At 48.6% G+C, this 19608-nt stretch overlaps 1 protein-coding gene across 1 annotated transcript in view; it reads left to right on the forward strand.

Moving 5' to 3' along the window:
* Positions 1 to 19608, forward strand: part of LRRC75A (leucine rich repeat containing 75A) — a 60749-nt gene that overhangs the window by 22049 nt on the left and 19092 nt on the right. Inside the window, exons 2-3 of the mRNA XM_031506444.2 lie at positions 633 to 761; positions 18579 to 18691. Of these exons, the coding sequence (XP_031362304.1) occupies positions 633 to 761; positions 18579 to 18691 (242 nt within the window). The remainder of the gene's footprint in view (positions 1 to 632; positions 762 to 18578; positions 18692 to 19608) is intronic.

Consider the following 19608-nt stretch of genomic DNA (forward strand, 5'->3'; position numbering starts at 1 on the left):
TTATTCAGTTTAAGAAATACAAACCATAGAAATCAGCCGTGGAGGGGACCTCAGGAGGTCTGGCCCAACCCTGGGGCAGGATCAGCTCCACCTGAGCTGCTCCTGGCACCACCTTGTCCAGCCTTCCACTCCCTCCCAGTCACTCTAATCCAGCATTTTGCTCTTCCCTCTCTCCAGTCCATCCTCCTGGTCCCAGTGCTGCAGTTTCAGGCTCGTTCCTCCCTCCCTGTGCACAGCAGCCCCAGAGCTGCTCCAGTGCTGCATGGATTCTCCAGTTGCACTTCTGTGTGAAGTTCCCCGGGGTCATCTTGCATTTCATCCTGCTGCAAGGGTGTCATTAACTCAGTGGGTTTATGAGGCTGATCCTGCAGCCCTAAAGCCTCTTTGCAGAGCAGGGGAAGGCCAGGAGTGCAGCTTCCCTCAGGGTGACACAAGGTGTCCCTTCCTTCCCTTTGTCACCTTTTCACTGCAGGAAAAACAAAAACCCTCCAACAACATTTTTAGTGGGAGCTAAACTGGATCCTTTCATTTTAGGGGGATCATTTCCTCCTTGGCTCCTCCTCCAGTGAGGGCTGACTTTAAGAACCTTTTCTATCCTCCCTAACCTTGCTCCTTTGCCCTGTTTCCTGCAGGATTTGGGGATGGAGTCCACCTCTCTGGATGATGTCCTCTATCGTTACGCCAGCTTCCGAAACCTGGTGGATCCCATCACCCACGACCTCATCATCAGCCTGGCAAGATACATCCACTGCCCCAAACCAGTAGGTGCCACGGTCTCCTCACGCTCTGGGGCTGTGCTGCCTTGGGAAACTGGGAATGTGGAGCTTCTCCCTGAGTGCCAGGGGAAAGTCATCCCAGTTCTGGGTGGCTCTGGACCAAGAGGATCAGGTTTTCCAGCTGAACAAGTGATACTTGGTTAATGTTGGCACTCCTTTTGGGTTGTGTGTGGCAAGGAATCTTCCATGGGTGGATGGAGCTGCAGGTATCACTCTCCTGTATTTGCTGCTAATAACAGGTCTTTAATTTCCTGTGCGAGTGTCTGAAGGGATGGAGACATTCAGTGCTGCTTCTTGGGGATGTTTTACTCAGTTATTGCCTCTACCACTGTTTGAAAAGGAGGGAAATTGCTTTTTTTTGTTTTCTAAACACAGATTTCTTTCATGTCGTGAGGCAAAGCCACAGAGGTGCTGTTTGGGCTGTGCCTGCCTGTGCTGTGGTGTGAGTCTGACTCTGAAGTTCCATAAAACTCTGCACTCAGTAAAAGGTGTTGGGAAGGGTGGAGGGGACACCAGGGACCCGAATGTCCACCTCCAGAGACCAAGGGTGGCTGTCCCATGTCCTACAGCGTGAGATGGAGATGGAGCTGTACTGTGCAGGGATATCCATGGATCTTTTTGCCTGTGGAGAATAAGATCCTGATCCTTTCCTTCCTCCTCCCCCCCGAGCTGGGAAAGTGGAGGAAGCTGCTCTCGTGCCGGGCACGTTTCCAGGCGGAGAGGCCCCGTTCCCCTGCTGAGGTTGTCCTTTTCCAGAGCCCTGTGACCAAGCTGGTTTCTCCTCCTGAGGGTGAGCCATGGCAGGAGAGCTCTGTATTCCCCATAAAACCCCCCCGAGGCCACTCCTGAGCCTGGAGCTCCTGCTCTCCCTTGTCCCCTGCAGGTTTCTTTTGGCACCAAAGGCTGTGGAGGAGGCAGTGCCAGGGTAAGCAGGGAGATGCAGAGTCCTCACTCCTCTGCTCAGGCCTGTGAAGCACATCTGGACAGCTGTGTCCAGTTCTGTGCTCCTCAGGGCACAGAGAGCTCCTGGAGTGGGGCCAGAGCAGGGGGATGAAGGGGATGAAGGGACTGGAGCATCTCTGACAAGGAAAGGCTGAGAGAGCTGGGGCTGCTCAGCCTGGAGAGGAGATGCTGAGCCCTCATCCCTGGCTGTCCCTGTGTGCAGGGACCCAGCAGTGGGACAAGAGGAACTGGCAGGAACTGATACCCTGGAAGCTCCACCTGAAAATGAGGAAAGATTTCTTCCCAGTGCAGGTGAGAGCTGGAATTGATTGTCCAGAGGGGCTGTGGAGCCTCCCTTCACTGGAGAGATCCCAGAGCTGCCTGGGCACAACCCTGTGCCCTGTGCTGGGATGAAATTTGGGTCTTCCAGCCTGACAGTTCTGAGATTCCGTGGTGGCAAAACCCCAAATGAATCAGCCTGTGCAGCAGTGAGGCTCTTACTCTGCAGGAGATGATTTTTGGATGCCCTTGGTGCTCTGCACATCCTTTGCACAGCTCAAAGCACCACACCAGGGATGGAGGAAGGGATGGATGGATGGATGGATGGATGGATGATGGATGGATGGATGGATGGATGGATGGGTGCTGCCTTGGAGAGAGAAGCAGGGGTTGTGCAGGTGACAGAAAACAACTCCAGCAGCAGCAGGGCTGTGCTGCAGCTCCTCGTTGGTGGCTTTGCCTTGCTCAGGTTTGGGTGCCACTGGCTGTGCTTTAAACCCTTTTTCTGTTTTTGCCAGCTGAGTGGAAAGTAACTTCATCCCAGTGTTTCGTGGTGGTTTCCTGAGATCCTGATGTTCTGCAAGTCCCCAGAAAGTTGCATGCTTTAGTCACCAGGGTTATTTTCCAGCTCCCAGCCCTCTCTTCCCCCAGACTTACTTCACGTTGACAGAGGCTTGGCACAATGTGTGAGAGCAGGAGAACACTCAGGGCCAGGAGTGCTGCAGTTTTGGCTTTTGCTCTGCATCCTGTGGCATGAATATACATAAATATATAAGCTGAGGCAGCTGGGAGTTTGTCCTTATCCATCCAGAGGTGGATGGAGCTGATCTGGACCCTGGTCCCTGTTAACCTTCTTTTTTAAATATGTCCCTGCTCAGGGTTATGGGGTCCTGCTTCCCTCCTCCCTCCTGGCGAGGCTTTCCCGACTCTGTACATTGCTTTTTTTCACTCAGCTTCTATTTATACCACCCTTAGCTTAAAGGTGAGCCCTTGGTCTCTCCTCTGAGCTAAAATAAAAGTTGAATCATTTTTCCAAGCCCTGGGTAAACACAGCCTGAGTGTGTATGGCCAGGAAAAATTGGCCTGGGCTCCCCAGCGTGGCTGTGGAGCTCAGGGGATGCTGATTCCAGCCAGTAAATCCAAACCAAAAGCTGGAACTTGTGCTGGAGGAGGCTGGAGTGCTGTGAAGGAGGAATCTGGGAGGTGGAAATGTTTGGGTGAGTTTTGTGTGGGTGTCCAGGCACTGGTGCATGGCTGGATGGCTGCTCCCAGCCCCTGCTGAGGTCCCAGCCTGGCCTGTGGGTTGGGGTGTGAAAGGAGCCAAGGGAAAACTCCTTTCCAGATCATTTGGAAGTCAAGGGTTTGGTTTTGTCCCATTACAGATGTGTTTAATGCTGTTCAAGGAAACCCAGGTCCTGGAGTGCAGCTCTTGTCACCTTTGGGGTTCCTGAGGCCTCGGAAGGGGCAGATTTGCTGATCAGGAAAATCAGATTGTGCAGGAAGTTTTCCAGCAAGGAAAGAGGGATCAAAACCATCTGAACAAGTCTTGGCCAGTCTTTTATCTCCCTGCCTGGTGGAAAAGGTTCCTTGGAGAGCAGCTCAGCTCCAAAGCCACTTCCCAAAACCCAGCGCCGGGAATCTGTGGGTGCTGCCCTCAGCCTTTGGGGTGATGCCTGCCTGTCCCCATGGCCAGGAAGAGGGGACAGAACACCTCAGCAAAGCCATGTGCTGTGGGATGGAGCCCCAAATCCCCTGCAGCTGCTCCAGCTTGCAGCGAGAAGGAGCTGAAAACACAAACTTTGAGTAAGGAGCGAAGGGCCCCCGTGAAAAATTCACAGCTCTCCGTGCCAGCAGGGATATCTGGCCCTGAACTATTGGAAAATTAAAGCAATTCCTTTTTTTTCCACACACCAAAGCCACGTGTGTGGATGACTGATGGCTGTGATAGGGAGTGAGTCAGGCTTCCCTCCAGCTTGAGGACTTGTTGGATTTGGGATAAGCACTGGGGGAAAGGGGGAAGCAGAGCCTTGGGCAAGGCTGGTCTGGGCTTTGAGCCCTCCTGCTGTTCCACTGCAACCCCTGGGATGTACCTGGAAGCTCCTCCAAGCCCTGAAGGCTGCCCAGAGTGAGATTTTGGCTTTGCTGACCCCTCATCCTGCTGCTTTTTGGCAGAACAGCTCAGCAAAGCCCCATCCCAAAATCCAGCTTTGCCTGGCCATTCTCCTCCTCCCAAGCCTCAGGTGGGAGATGTGATCCTGCTCAAACACAGGGGAGTGGATTTGGGCAAATATCTCAATTTGGGATTGAGATAATCGCCTCTTGCGTGCAACAGGGAACATCATCCTCATCTTCTCCACTAAAATTCAAGATAAATGGGGACAAGGAGAGTTTTTAAAGCTCTTCTAAGCAGCTGGAGAGTGGAAGCAAAGTGGATTTTGCCCTGGGTGGATGGAAGATCTGTTTTCTTGTTATTTGAGCAATTTCTGTGTGGCCACATCCCTGGCTTTGATATATTTTCCTGCCTGAGCTCTAAACTGATCAGGTTTGCAGCATGGGTTTGATTCCATGAATTGTCACCCATGAAAACAAGAAAACATGGAGAGGAAAAGTGGTTGTTGTGACCTGGATGGAATAATTTATTTCTAACCCTCCTTCAGCCTTGTGGGGTAAGGATTTAATTTACAAATGATATTGAGGGTTTTATGCCCTGCATTTTGAAAATGTGTTATTTCTGTCAGGGCTAAAATGAGCATTTTTCTTGTTATTTACCATCCCTCTGTGCTGTGCCACGTGGCTAAAAGAGTATTAATAACCTCAGCTTGTGCAGGATGAAGATAATCGGGGCACCATGACCACCAGCTCAGGGCCTTCACCCCAAATAAATATCCCCATATCCAGCTCCTCTGCCACATGTGTTATTATTTGAGCTGGAATTCAAATTATCATTCCAAGTTCCTGACATCAAATTTGGTTTTCAGCCTTCTGAGATGAAATGAGAGGTATGAAGTGGTGACACAGTGAGGGACATTCCAGCTCAGGGTGATCTCATCAAGCCCAGTGAGATTTTTACCTTCCCCTTTTGCTCTGAGGTGTGCAAGGAAAATCCCACGGAGCTCCCAGATGCCAAAGTGCTATGAGAACACTGAGTATTATTTGTTTTCTGCTTTAAGAAACATCATTAAAGGAGCTGATCTGTGAACAAAACCCCTCTAAACCCCCAAAATATTATATAAAAGCAGAGGGGATGATGAGGATTCAGCTTAATTCTGTATTAATGACTCTTTGTGGTTTTTTTTTTTTTTTTTTTTTTGGCTGGTCTTGCTTCAAGTGTGAAGATCTCTCTTTGTGGGTATTTATGACATCTGCAATACTTGAAGATGTCCTGAAGAAGGAAAAATCTGGAAAGCTCAGACCCCACTGAGGGCAGCTCTGGTTCTTTGCTGACTTGATATCCTGCTATTTGCTCTGCAGAAAGAGAGATGTTCCTCCTTTTGTGTGAGAGCTGAAGCTGAGCTGAGTGCCCGGAAAATGGGAGGAAATTACACTTTGCAGGGGTTTTAAGCATGAAATCTGAAAGGGAATAATGGCAAGGTTTGGATGGGCTGTGATGGTGCCACTCCTGTGAATTTACTGGGTTTTTATGTGAAATAAGACCTGAGCCCTGCCTGATCCTCCTTTTTCCAAGCCCTGTGGGGTGCAAGGAAGTCCCTGGATCCTTGTCCCTCCCAGCCTGAGGAATGTGCTCCCCATTTCCACATGAAACTGGAAATGTGATCAGTTAATCACACTCTGATCATAAAATCATTTAGGCTGGAAGAGATTTCACATCATCAAGTCCAACCATTAACCAGCCCAGCGTGGTCAAGGTGACTTTTATCAAAGTTTTCATATTTCTGATCCTTTTTTTGGGTTGCTTAAGCCCAAAATCTCAAAGCCAGCTGGCAGAATTGCCAGGCCCCCCTTTTTGCTCAGCTCCCATGATAACAGCACAACCTTTCCCAACCATCTGCAAAGCCCTGGAAATGCCACAGGATGGATTTTTATCATCCTGGAGATGAATTTTTGCAGTGCCTCCCAAATGTCAGGTGCCACATCATGCAGCAAGGGATGTGCTCCTCTTCTCTTTCTTCCCATCTTGGTGACACCAGCTGTGGGTGATGGGCATCATCACAAGGGTTGGATGATTAAAAGGTTAAAAAGAGGATTAAAAAATGAACCAGGAGCTGGGAAAGATATTTCAGTTACCTGTGGGTGAGGCTGTAGTTCTCCAATTTAACTTTCAGTCTTTCCTCAGGACTTCTTCACCCACAGGCTCCCAGAGTGTCCCCAGGGGAAGTGGCAGATGAAGAACCAGCCACCTCATTAAACAGTGACAACACATTTTACACCATGTTTTCTGCTGGTAATTGGCAGGTTTCAGTTCAGCTCATTTGGGTTTTAATCAGAATATCATTTCCCTCAGAGGAAAGGAGGGTATGGATTCCCTGCCCCTGGCAGCAGGGTGATTTGTTCACCTGAGGACAGCAGTGGGGACCTGGCCTGGGGGATGGCTGGAGGGGGGAGCTGGCACTTGGCTGGGGGTTTTGAGATCCATTTCCAGCCCAGCTCACAGCTGTGTGAGTGCCAAGCAGGAAGATGTTCTGCTGGAAATGTGGGTTTGCACAAATGAGTGGTTCAATAAGGAGACTTTGAGGGCTGTCATAAGGAGGGGTTTCCTCTCTGTTGATAAACCTCTGCTGATGGGTGAGGAATTGATTGTGGCCACATCTGAACTGGTTCAGGCATGCTCACCACCTGCCTGGGGGAGGGTGAGAGAAGTTTTAACAAATATTACGACCCAATCTGAGCAGTTTTGGGGCTGCAACCAGCCCGTGTTGCAGCTCTGACCCCTGAAGGCTGGCAGTGCCCGGGGCACAGTGTGATTCTGCTGCTCTGCTGCAGCATCTGGGGCAGGGATGGAGCTGGTGCCATGTCCAGAGGCTCTGCCCCAAATCCTGCCTTTGCCCCGTGCTGCGGGCTTGAAGAAAAATCCAAAAATCCCCCAAATTTCAGCTTCTTTGCTGGGTACCCCAGTCAGGGTTTGCAGGGGGGTTCAGAGGTGCTGGACTTTGCAGGATGAGCTGAAGGCACTGAGGATAAACCTCTGGGACTTCCAGCAGCCCTTTCCTGAATGAGGAATAAAAGCCCACTCAGCATTTCACAGCAGGGAGAAGCAGTGCCTGGATTTGGGAAGGGCTGTGCACTCAAAACACCTCTGGGGCTTGGAAGCACTCCTGTTTCTAGGGCTAATCCTGGAATTTGAAGAGTTCCTGGCATTTTAGCCTGTCTGCAGCATCCCAGCTGCATTGCCAGGTTGTTTTTTGGAGCAAGAAGTTTGTCCCTTTGCTGCTGAGCTCCAAGCTTGCCTTGGCTGCATCCTTTGGTTTGGGTGTTCCACAGGGCAGAGATGCTCCCCAAATCTGGATTTGGGGTGGCTCAGGACATTGTGGGTCTTCTGAACCCCCTCTGGTTCACCCCAGGGGAAGAAGGTGCCCTCCTTTCCCTGGGAAGCACCAGGTGATGGCTCCTTCCAGAGGGGAGGCATCTGTCTCTATTAGAGGGGGAACAAAAATAAAATAAAATAATAAAATAAAATAAATAAAAGCAAAGGGTTTTTGTAAATGGGGAAGGTGCCAGGAGGCTTCCCAGTGATGGCTCTTCCTCGATGGCAGGGACTGGGAATCCTGGCCAAAGCCCAGCGAGTGATTATCTCCCAGTTTGGGCTATTTGGGATTTCTAAGAGCTTTATCCCACCCTTCCCATCTTCAAAGAGCTTCGCAGTCGTTGGGTCATTTGCTAAATCCTTCTGATTCCTCTATCACTTTCCTTTTTCCCCTTGCCACGCATCCTGCCGGGACAGCCCCAGCACAGCATCCGTGTTCTCACCTCTGCTTGGAGCACTTGGAAGGGACCACGCTGCATCCCGGAGCTGCTGCTGGGAGAGCTTGGATACCCTGGGCTGCTGCTTCCTCACCTCTTTGTCCCTTGAAAAAATTCGGGAAATCCCCAGTTGTGCTGTGCCTGCAGAGCAGAGGTGGTTGTTGAGCCGGAGCTGAGCCCTGAGCCCTTTTCCTGGGATTCCCAGCAGGGATGGGATGTGAGGGGGTCCTGCCACCCCTCCCCAGGCTCCCAGGGCTGAGAACCGCCAGGGAATGACAAAAATATCCCGGGGACACTCCTGCAGCCACGGGCTCTGCTTCCCGTGGGATCCCAGCTGCTCCGGGCTGGGAAAGGCGCTTGTGATGTGCTCAGTTTGGGACAGAAATAACCCAAAAATCCACATCTGCATCCTGGAAGCAGAGCGGGGACAGGGGAGGGTGAGTGGTGCTTGCTGGGATGAGACCTGCGGTTCCAAGGGGGATTTTCCCTAAGAAATGCCAATTTTCCTCTGAATTTCATCTTTCCTGTGCGTGTTGAGAGGGAAGGCAGTGCCATCTTTCAGGAAAGGGAATGAAATCTTGAAATCAGGACAGAGTGGAACAAACCCCTCCGGAAAGGAGATAGGATCAAGTGAAAATGAAATGGAAAAAACAGAAAAATGTGAAACGGAGTGACTGCAACCAAATACACTGAGAGGAAATGAGGTGCAGTGAAAAGGACCAAAACTTGCTAAAACTATTCCCGTGGAATTCCCTAAAATCAGGGAAAAAAGGTAAACAGAGAGACAGAAGAGAAACAGAAAAAAATGAAATTTCAAAAATAAAACAAACCTGATACAAAGTGAAACAAGAAAAGCAAATGGGATGGCATGAAGCACATAGCAATGCCCAATTAATCCTCATTTAAATCAAGATTTCATTCCCTTTCCTGAGAGTGCCATCATCCCCTGAGCACTCTGCTTCCAGCAGCAGCACCTGGGTGTTCTCCTCTTTTTCTGTTGTGCACCAGCTGCAAGGATTAACCTGTTGTTTGCTGAGGTATTTCCAGAGTAATGAGTAAATCCAGAGTAATCCCTCCTGGATTTTTGGCTGCTCCCTTTGTTTCATGGCAGCTCTATCAGTAGGATACAGATGGATTTAGCATTAAAATTTTGCTGCTCCAGTGACCTTTCCAGTGGCATCCAAGTGGCCTTCCCACCATGGCTCTGTTTGTAGCACTCAAGTGGGTCCAATTTATCAGGAGTGGGGATGCTCCAAGGCCTCCTGGCACACCTCAGGTTTTTAGGCAGTTTTTTAGGGCCTCACAGAGCAGGGAAATGCAGCAAACACCTCCCTGCCATTCCCCACACTGCTCCCATTCCTCCTTTTCTCTGGAAGCTGAGCTGGGTACCCTCCAGCAGCTCTCAGGGAAGAATTTGATTTATTTTTTTTTTTCCAGTTTTATCTTCCATGTTTCCCTCAGGGCCATCTATCACCTCGGATTTTATTGCCTTCTCTAATTGCTTCTCTGAAGTCCAAGTGCAATATTACTCCAGGATCCTTTGGAACAGCTTCCTGAGCTGCTGCAATCCCCTTCATCTCCTGCTTCTGCCTCTCTTGATAAGCCCTACTGTACATTGCTTTTCATTTTGGTGTGTCAACAGCGAGGCTGAGGCTTTGCACTTTGGCCTTTCAGCAAAGCAGATCGGGGGGGGGGGAAAATGTGCAAAATTGGGTTCCATTCCTTCCCTTTGTTTCTCCAGATTTTGCCTTTCAGTGTCCTGCCACTGCTGCAGCTTCATCAGCTCCTAATCTGGGCTAATTTAGGGTTTAATTGCAGAGTCCTTGGTGCTCTGTGGTTGTCCTAAGGGAGCACCCAGAGTTGGAATTTGAGTTGAACAGGAGCAAATCCTCTCCTGAGAGCTCAGGAATGGCCCTGGCTGGTGCTGGGGGGAGGTGAGCACCCACCCCATCTCTGCAGCCAGGACATGAGTGGGAGCTGTGACAATCCCACTCATCTGGGGTTTCCAGCTCCGGTGGATTTGCCTGGAATCAGAGGATTTTGGGGTGTTTTTTTTTTTGCATTATGAAGTTGAAACAAGTGGCACACTCGGTGTTGGGATCATTTGATGAAAGCCAAGGGTTAATGGGACCTCCTGGGGATGGGCCAGGCAGGTCCCCTCAGGTGACAGCCTGGCTGTCCCTGCAAACCCCTCCTGCCCACAACTGGAGCCCAGTCCCATTCTGCACCAGTTGCTGCCTTTCCCCCTCATTGAGTTTTATGCTGCTGTCAAGCAGGACTCCACAAAATATTCATTTTTTTGCCCTGGCACAGAGCCCCTGCCATCTGCTCCAGGACACCTTCAGCTGCCAGAGCATCAGCCTGCTCCAAAAAGGTGGTGAAGGGCCAGAAGTGCTGCTCAGGGTCTGTATTCTCACCCTGCTCTGCAGCTAATTACAACCTTTAATTATTCTTACCATTTTCGGTTCGTTGCGCGGTCCTTACTTGCAGACCTGGGTTTGGAATTTGCTTGGATGTGGTTTTAGGGTTTTCCAGTGGGATGGATGAAGAATCAGCATCTCCAAAATGCTCCTTTGCTGTGCAAAAAGGTTACTGCTGGATGGCAAATTTAGTGGGGTTTCTAACAGGGTGTTATCAAAGTCTAATTTTTGCTTGATAGAAGATTGGTTCTTCTCCTCCTTAAAAAAAAAAAAAAAAGAAAGAAAGAAAAAAAAAAAGCCTTTTTCTTTATGCTACTTCAGATTTTACCTCTTTTTCCTCTTTTACCTTCTTTTTTCCTTTTTTACCTTCCCAAAAAGGAAATTTTGGTCAGATTTTAACCACTTTTTCCTCTTTTACCTTCTTTAAGAGGGTATTTTTGGTGGTAAAACCTCTATCCAAGCAAACCAGGAGGAGGAGAGTGAGGTTTCTGCTATGAACAGCATTCCCTATGCAAACAGCATCTGGAGCTGTTTGCTGGGTTTGCATTGTTTCTGTACAGCTTTTATGTCTTTTATTTCTGTTTCTGTGCATCTTTTAACATTCTCTCAGAAGGATTTCCCACAAACTACCAAGATTTCCTGATATTTGGGGTAGTTTGAGATGAAAACCTGAAATAGGTGATGTAGTATCTTGATTTGACGCTGGGCTCTGAATGCATGTAAGCCCTGTGGCTCCACAGTGATCATTGCAAAATATGACCAAAAATAAAAAACCTCATTCTTATTAAAATGGCCTTTATTAAATTGTTTTAGTTCCTCCTCTGATTTGAATTAAACCAGACATAATTTATTTTCAAAAGGTTTTCTGCTGTGAGCTACGGGGTGCTCAAATTTATCAGCCCTAAAGCCACGTTGTCACCTGATTTGGAATTTATTTTTGGGATCTATCACTCCGCTATGCCAACATCTGCTTCCCTTTGGAAGCACCTCCCCGGAGAGCTTTCCCAGGGGGATTTTTCATGCCTTGCCCAAGGAACTCGGCCGTGCAGGAGGAAGGATTTGGGATTTAGGATTTGGGATTTGGGGTGGATCCTCCCCTGCACACCTGGATGGGTTGTAGGTAGGAGCAGTCACCAATCCCTGCGTTCACCTCCTGGTTCTTGGGATGTTTTTGGGGGGGAATGGTGGATTTCAATCTTTTCCTGCCTCCTGATCTCACAGGATTTGCTGGAGAAAACTCCATTAGGACTTCCAAAGGGCAATGTGGGACTGGCTGCAGCACAGATGTCTGCAAGCAACAATAGGCTGAGCTCAAGCCCAGGCTCTGAAAGCGGGGAGGGACAAAAAGAAGAAGAAAGGGAAGGGAAGGGAAAAGGCAAAGCAGAAAATCATTAGATGACTTCAGCCCCTCGTGACAACATCAAAAGGGAAGAGTTGTAAATTCGGATCCCATTAAACGCCGGGGGGGAGCAGGAAAAACCATTTTGGGGCTGCAGCTGCAGGTTTGGGGTGGGCAGAGCTCTGTGCTGGGTTTGTGGGGTTCATCCTCTGTGCACTGGGGGTGCTGGGCACGGTTTTCCCTCCCTGATTCCCTGGGAACAGGGGGTCCCAGGAGTGTTTGGGGGTCTCCATTCCCTCCTCTGGGATCTCCCAGGGTGTGAATCCCTCACACATGGGGCCATTTCCACGTTTCCTCTGTGTTTTGCTCTCATCCTTTCCAAATCCCAACTCCAGTCCCTGGGGATTTGCTCTCTTTGCCTCCTGCTAATTTGGGATAACTGACTGGATACACATTAAAGCCATTGTGGATTTTCTCCCCTGGGGCTTTCCAGGGCATGTCTCACTGTTTTATGCCTTTGTTTAACTGGATAATAATTCCATTTATCATTGTGAACATTTTCTTTTGTCTTTCAACCGCTTGAGGTTTTTTGCTTAATAATCCAAACTATTATCCTGTTGTCCAGCTGATCATCCAAGACAAAAAACCCCAAGGAGGAGGATTTGGAAGGAAATCTCTCATTCTCTTTATTTTTCAGGTGTGAAATAGGTTTTAAGGTTCATTGTCTGCTGAACTGCATGAAAAGCAAAAATCTTGGCTGAGGCATCCCCACAGCAAATATTTCCTGGGCAGGGCATGGGGTTCCCAGGATAAGTGTGGTCTGTGCCTGGGCAGAGCTGCTCATGCCTCACAGCTGCAAATCCTGCAGCATTCAGAAAGGGATGCTGCAAGTGTGAAAAGTCTTCTAAAGGAACTTACAAAAGGAGTGGGGAAAAAAACCCAATTTTAATGGATTTGGGAAGGCCAGGGAGTTCTCATTTTTAAGATATGCAGGACAGCACTTTTTTTTTTTTTTTCTTTTTTTTTTTTTAAAGGTTGATTGTGAGTGACAGAAATGTGGGAACTGTGTAATAACGCCAAAAAAAAAAAAAAAAAAAACAAACCACCACCAATCCTGTTGCTTCCTCACAGCCCCCAGACAATGGCTAATTGTTCTAATTTGGGTCACTCCCCTGCTGTGCTGCAGCAGGAATCCTTCACCAGGGCTCTTCAATCATTCAGGTTGGCCTCTTTTCCACGGTGCAGCCCCCAGGGCTCTGCCCATCCCCAGGGATTCTGCTGCTGGAGGAGGAGCAGGGATTCGTTTTGAAATGAAAACAAATTAATTTGCTGTAACATCTTTATCACCAGGCTTTGTGTCCTCCTCTGAGCTCTCTCCTTTTGGAGCAGCCCTGAAATCCAGTTTGGGGACCCAAATCTTGCCCATAGGGTGATGCAGGGAGGGCAGGCAGTGGCTCCAGGGCTATTTATCTGCATTTTTTTCCTGGTGAAATCTCTCTGCCCTGCAGAAAAGCCAGGGAGGTGCCCAGGGGTGGGGAAAGGTGCTGGGTGATGCCTCAGCCACGGGGTCAGGGCTCCCTGCAGGTTTGGTGGGACACAAATCCCAACTCCCAACCTCTGCCTGCTCCCATTTAGCCCTGATGTGAGAAATGGAACTCGCTTCCAAACGTTTTAAAGGTTTATTAAAACCTTATAAAAAATAATTCAGAAGGCTGAATACAGAAAATATTACAGCACCTGGAGCAGAGGATTTTTCCAGCCATGGAAAATGGAGGTTTCACCTTTTAACCCTTTAGTCCCTCCCAAAGTTTTGCCCATCTCCTCCTTCGCTGCCCAGTGGTGGAGATCACTTCATTAAATCTTGATTGGAGTTCAGATGTTGCCACAGTAATGAGTGACCCTCCCAAATGTCCCAAACCCAGGACCCTGATAACAACACAATGGGGGGTAAAAAACAACTATAAATCTATTAAACTTCTCTTAACAATATGTACATGATATTTGCCTTTTAATTGTGAGAGTCAACCATCACATTACTCATCTGTCACACTGGGTTTGACCAATTCCCATTTCTTCACCCAGAGCAGCAGGAGCTGGTGGTCCCCAGCACCCCATCCTTTCTGGGGACACACAGGGCTTGGCTGGTGCCTCCTTTCCTTGTTTTCCTGCTGAAAAATCCCGTTGGAGCAGGGCTGGCTGGGGACTGGGAATCCCATTCCCAGCTGCAATCTCTTAAGGGATCCAATCCCCCCCAAGCTCCAGCTGCTCCCAGCCCTCTCCTTCTGCAGAGGGCTGGAGCAGAGCAGGAGTGATGGGGAAGGAGGCCCTTTGCAGGGAAATCCTCTTCTCCCAGCCCTGCCTGCATCCCTCCTGGGCTCCACGACTCATCCAAAGGTCAGGAATTGTGCTGGGGCTCTGCCAGCTTGGAGGGATCCAGTGGAAGCCGAGGCACTGCCCAAATCCTGCTCCCCTGAGCCGAGTCTTGCAAAGCTGGGCTTTGTGAGCTCCCCGAGAGTCATCCTGGAATTGCTCAGCTTCTCCTCGGAGCTTTCCAGCAAGGATGGGAGAGGAAGAGGGAGCTGTGCAGCATTCCTGCTCCTTCCAGGAGTTGATTTAGATGCCTTTTTGGACCAGGCAGAATTAAGGCAATAAAAAGCAGTTTATTTATATTTATGGAAAGACCTTCAGGTACACTTAGGGCAGATGTAGTCCCCCAGAGGTTACTCCCAAAATGGATGATGGGTCATGGCTTTTCACACTTTTATAATTTTGGTCCATTTGTATATTGGGGGTTAATCTTCCAATTCCAGCTTCAGGTAATGAAGTCATTTACCCCAAGTTTGCACCCCCCAAATCACTTTTTTTCCCATCTCTCAGGGCCTGAGGCAGTGAGGTGTCCTTGATTCCCAGGCCTGGAAAGGAATTTTTGTGTCTGACCAAAATGGGAGAAGAGCAGCTCACACTGAATATGGAGTTTGGAGTCATGCACTAAAGAACAGCAGGGTTACAAATATATAAAAACATAACAGCTAAAATCCTGAGGGACCCATTTAGGTGCTGCCCACAGCATTTTTGCTGTGTGTCACCCAGAATTCTCTCCCTGCAGGGGCTGTAGAGGTGTAAGATCGTGGCAGTGGAACAACTTCATGGATATTCCCATCTGGGTGGCTGGTGGATCTGTAGGAGCTCAGCTGAGGGCTCCTCACCAGCATTTATCAGCTCAGTGCTCAGGAAAAGCTTTTTTCCTGTCAGCAGCATCAGCTGGAAAGGCTGGACTCTATGTGTGTGGTCTGTCCCATCTCCCCAGCTCTGTGATGCAGTTTTCCTCACAGAGTTTGAAAACCAGATAAAAAAAATGCACATTCCCACCCCCTGTGTGATGTTAGAGGAGCCGCATCTTGTGTGATGCTTTTCCTGTGTGTTATTTCAGGAGAATTTGCTGCTGGGATTGGGCTCTGGTGGTGAGAAAATGCAATTTTTGGGCTTGGCTGTTGTCCTTTCCATGGAAAGGGCACTCGAGGTTTCTCAAAACCCAACCCTGTGGGATTCAGGCCCTGCAGGTTGAGGCTCCCCTGACCTCTGACCACAAAAAATCAGCTTTATATTTACCTTCCATGAGTGATGCGAGGGAGATGTGACAGAAAGAGCTTTTGGCCTGGATTTTGATGCTGTGGGAAGTGTTTCACCCCTGGCAGCAGCAGGATCTGCCCAGAGGGGTTTGTGGCTTTTTTTCCATCATTCCTGAGGGTGCTGATGGTGCAGGGCAGAGATGTTATCCCCAGGCAGAGGGAGCATCCCACAGGAATTCTCTGCACCATCCCTCCCCCAGGCTAATCCCTGGGGGTCTCCCCATTCCCCAGCGAGGTTCAAACCTTGTCAGCACCAGCTGGGCTGGTTTTTAAGGTGATTTTTAAGATGATTTTTAAGCTGATTCATTTTCCAAACAAGCTCCACCAGGGTACGCATCAGCTCCAATTATTTCCTGATAGACTCGGATCAGGAAAAGCTTTTGTTTGGAGCCCTTGGCACAGCACCAGCAGAGTCCCTTCTCCTGCACATGAGTTTTGGGCCTGCTCTGGGGAGGAATTGCAGAGGTTTGGGTAAAAACCTAAAATATTGAGGTTGCTGAAGCACAGAGTTTGTGTCTCACCCATGGGAATGGGATGTGCAGAAGGAAGGAGCCCATCCTGTGCCCTTAGGAGGGCTCTGAAATGGGAATTTTTTTAATTTATTTTTTTTTAATCTACAGTTGATGTGTGCAGGAATCATGTGCTCTAAATCATTTCTTAAACCCCCCCAAAATAGAAATATCCCAGGACCTGCAGGTCTTGGGAGTTGACCTGCAAGAAAAAGGGCTGAAGGGGTCGGGATGGCCGTGGAAGGATGAACTGGATGTGGAGAAAAGATTAAAATATTCCTTGTCCTGCTCCTGTACAGCACGGATGGGCTGGGTTTGCTTGAGCTGAACTCCTTTGGGCTGAATTATTCCAGAATTGGTTTGATGGGAAGTTCAGGCCTGAGCTTCCCTTGGCCATCTGGAGGTCTGGGAGCTGCTAGAGGGAAAAAAAAACTCATCAAAAAACCTCAAAGAAAAACCTCATTGGAGAGGCAAGGTGGCCATGACACACCTGAAGCAGCAAAAATTTGTGGGTTTTTTTTTTTTTTTGGGGGGGGGGTTGGTGTTTTGGTTTTTTTTTACTTTCTCAGCTTTTTCTCCACGTTCCTCTTGTGAATCATTTCACTTCCCCAACAGTTCAGCTGGGATAACGCTGGAGACAGCCTGAATTGTCTTTTTCCAGGGTTATTTTGGAGGAAATTTGCAGCACAAAATGCCATCACTGTGTCCTTCCCCCTCACGATTTTAGCACTTTGTTTCCTTTTCAACTCCATTTTTTTTCCAGGGAGGCCTTGGAGCTGGAAATCCCCACTCATCCCTGAGGGTGGACTCTGCTATTTCAGAGGCTGCTGCTATGCTTAAAAATTTAAAAAAAAAAAAAAAAAACCCAGAAAAACACCATTAATTGAAAGCTGCTGGCACCTGGCAGGTTAAAAAAAAAATAATAATAAAAAAAAATATATATAGGGAGGTGTAAAAATCTGTGGTGTTTTCTTCTCATGTTGGGGTGGGTGCTTCCACAGCCAGGAAGGCGTTGCTGGCAGTGTTGCCTTCCCCAAATGTTTTGAGGCTCTATTTAAGGAACTGCCTGCTTTCCCAGCCTTTCCAGTGGGAAACATGAGGTAAAATCTTGCTTTTCTTCCTTTTCTCAGTGCTCATTGCACAGGCTGAGCCTCTCGGGGTTCATCCTGGTTTTTGCCACAGTGGGAGAGGAGCTGTGGGAATGCCATTTGTGGGGTGAAAACCCTGATTTTGGATTGGTGAAGGAGGTGTTGAAAAGCAGGGGTTTAAACGTGCTCCTATAAACCCAAATTTCCTGGGAATCGGAGGCTCATGGGGGGGGGGGAAGTGGCTCCTGGCTGAAATCCCCTGGCACTGCCTGCCCTCAGTGCAGGTGGAGCTGGGCAAGCACCACCCTGGAATTATCAGGGAAAAATCAGCTGGAAAATCAGTGATTCATGGGAAGCACAGTGATACACCTGGGCAGAAACCCTCCCTGATTTATATCAAGGCTTCCTTTTTAGAGTGGAGTCAAAACCTACAAATCCCAGCTGATATTTCTACCCCAGCCACCTGCAGAGATGTCCTGGCTTTGTGGTTGTTGTGGGGTTTTTTTGTTTGGTTTTTTTGTTTGTTTTGTTTTGTTTTTTTGGTTTTTGTTTTTTTTTTTTTTTACCCTGAGAAAACCTGCTGTAATTGTTTCCCTGTCCTCCCCCAAGTGATTTGTCAAAATCCCAATTGCTCCCTGGTAATTCAATATTTATGATGTCTTTATAAGGCCGGTCCCGCTCCGCTGATGCAGAGGTGAGGGGGGGAATAAATTGCATAAATTTCATAAATTAGGGGGCAAAAGCTGAGCTCTCAGGGAGGATGTCAAGGCAGCAATAATTGGCTAGCCAGGCAGAGAAGATGCAGCACCTTCCTCAGGATTTTCCCAGAAAATCCAGAGCCATCCCTGTGGCTGAGCAGCCCAGGCTGACTGTTTATCGTAGGGTTTCCTCTTTAATCCTTCCCTAATGATGCAGCAGGTTGATAAAACCAGGCAGACAGCACAAATTGTCGCTTTTTTGATCTTTTTTTTTGTCATTATTGATCTTTCAGTCAGGTTCCTCTCTGCCTGTGACCTTTCAGAGAGCAAGAGAGGCGCTGCAGGATGGGTGGTTGGAATTATTGGATGGCAGATCATGTTTATGAAAACCCTGAAACATGATGGAACAGTCTGGATCCTGAGGATTGGGTTTTAGTTTATTTTTAGGACCCAAAATTTCTAGACCCAAATCCTTAGAAACTTTCAGAGTTCACCTTTTCCAAGCCAGTATCCCTTGGGGTAGAAATCCGAGCTAAAATTGAGAAGACACCATGCATTCTTCATGTTATTTATCCTAGCAATTAAATGTTGTGAGATTTTCTCGTTTCAAGACTCCATCAGCTCACCAAGCCTTTGGGAAGCAGTTTTTGGTGGTAGTGAATGGTTAATTGAACCAAATTTAATCAATCTCTGCCAAATTTTAGTGCTGGAAGCTGTTAGAAGCTGTTGCGTCGTGTCGGATGGTTAACGGTGGAATAAAAACAATAAAATAATAATAGCAACAATACAATAAGAAGAAGAAAAAGAAGAAGTCCTGAAGAATGTTAGCAATCAGAGAGGTTTCTTTTCCCCTTCCTAGGCAGTTTTAACTCCAGGCTTTGCAGCTCCCAGCTGGAGCCACGCTGGGCTCGGAGCACGCCGTGGGTGTGGTGCCAAAGCTGCAGAGCCCTCAGCCCGTGTCCTTGGCGTGTTTTTGCAGGAAGGAGACTCCCTGGGAGCCATGGAGAAGCTCTGCAGGCAGCTCACCTACCACCTGAGCCCCCACTCGCAGTGGAGACGCCAGGGCATCATGAAGAGGAAGCCGCAGTCCTGGTGAGTCCCTGCTGGGTCACTGTCCCCGGGCTGGCCCTGCCATCCCTCAGGGCCACCACGGGGCTGGGGACGGTGGGGAGGGGGTTTTCCATGATGGTTTTGGCAAATGTGGGAGCTGCCCGTTGCTCTCTGCGGCCACAGGAGGAACAAACCCACTGGGATGAAGTGCTCAGAGCTGGGACGGAGCTGGGGTGTCCCAGCCTCCAGAATCCTCCTTCCTCTCCAAGCTCACCGGCATTTCCCACATTTATGGTTCCTTCGTGCTCCCCCAGAGTTGTTTTCCTCTATTTCCATCTTCCTTTCCCTGTTGCAGAGGAGAGCATCACTTCAGTACCCGGGGAGGAGGAATGGTTTGGAAAACCTGAGCCATCCATCCTCCAAACATCCCTTGTCTCCCAGACTGCTCCAAGAGCTCCTAATTAGCTGGTAATTAATGTACAGGCACGTGTCACCGTGCACACCGTGGCTTGCAGTTTACACAGAAGGAATATTGTTGTTAAAAATAGGGAAAAAATAGCCCAAATCCCCTCCTCAGCAAAGCATTCCCATCTGGTGTCATCCTGGATCCACAGAGCTGATGGGAATAGAAAGGGCTGCTTGTTTTCCTTATGTTGGGCATTATATATTTATTATTTTTGCTTAAGGAAGCGAGAAATAGAAGCAAAGCTGCAATCTGGGAGAGTCGGGATTTGTATCCAGGTGCTGGCTCATGATCCCAGGAGAGTTTTGGTTGTAATGGAGCTGTAGTGGGAATTAATCCCATGAAAAAAACCTGGGATAGGTAAGGAGAGGGGAGGAACGTGGTCACAGGAGGAAAAAAAGACACAAGGAAATAGAGGATTGCTCTTAAATAGGATTAGGAGCACATCCCCAGGAATCTGGTTTATCATCCTCACAAAGTGCTGTCCTGAGAGAGC

The sequence above is a fragment of the Lonchura striata genome, chromosome 20 (assembly GCF_046129695.1).
Source record: "Lonchura striata isolate bLonStr1 chromosome 20, bLonStr1.mat, whole genome shotgun sequence".
Lineage (NCBI taxonomy): Eukaryota > Metazoa > Chordata > Aves > Passeriformes > Estrildidae > Lonchura > Lonchura striata.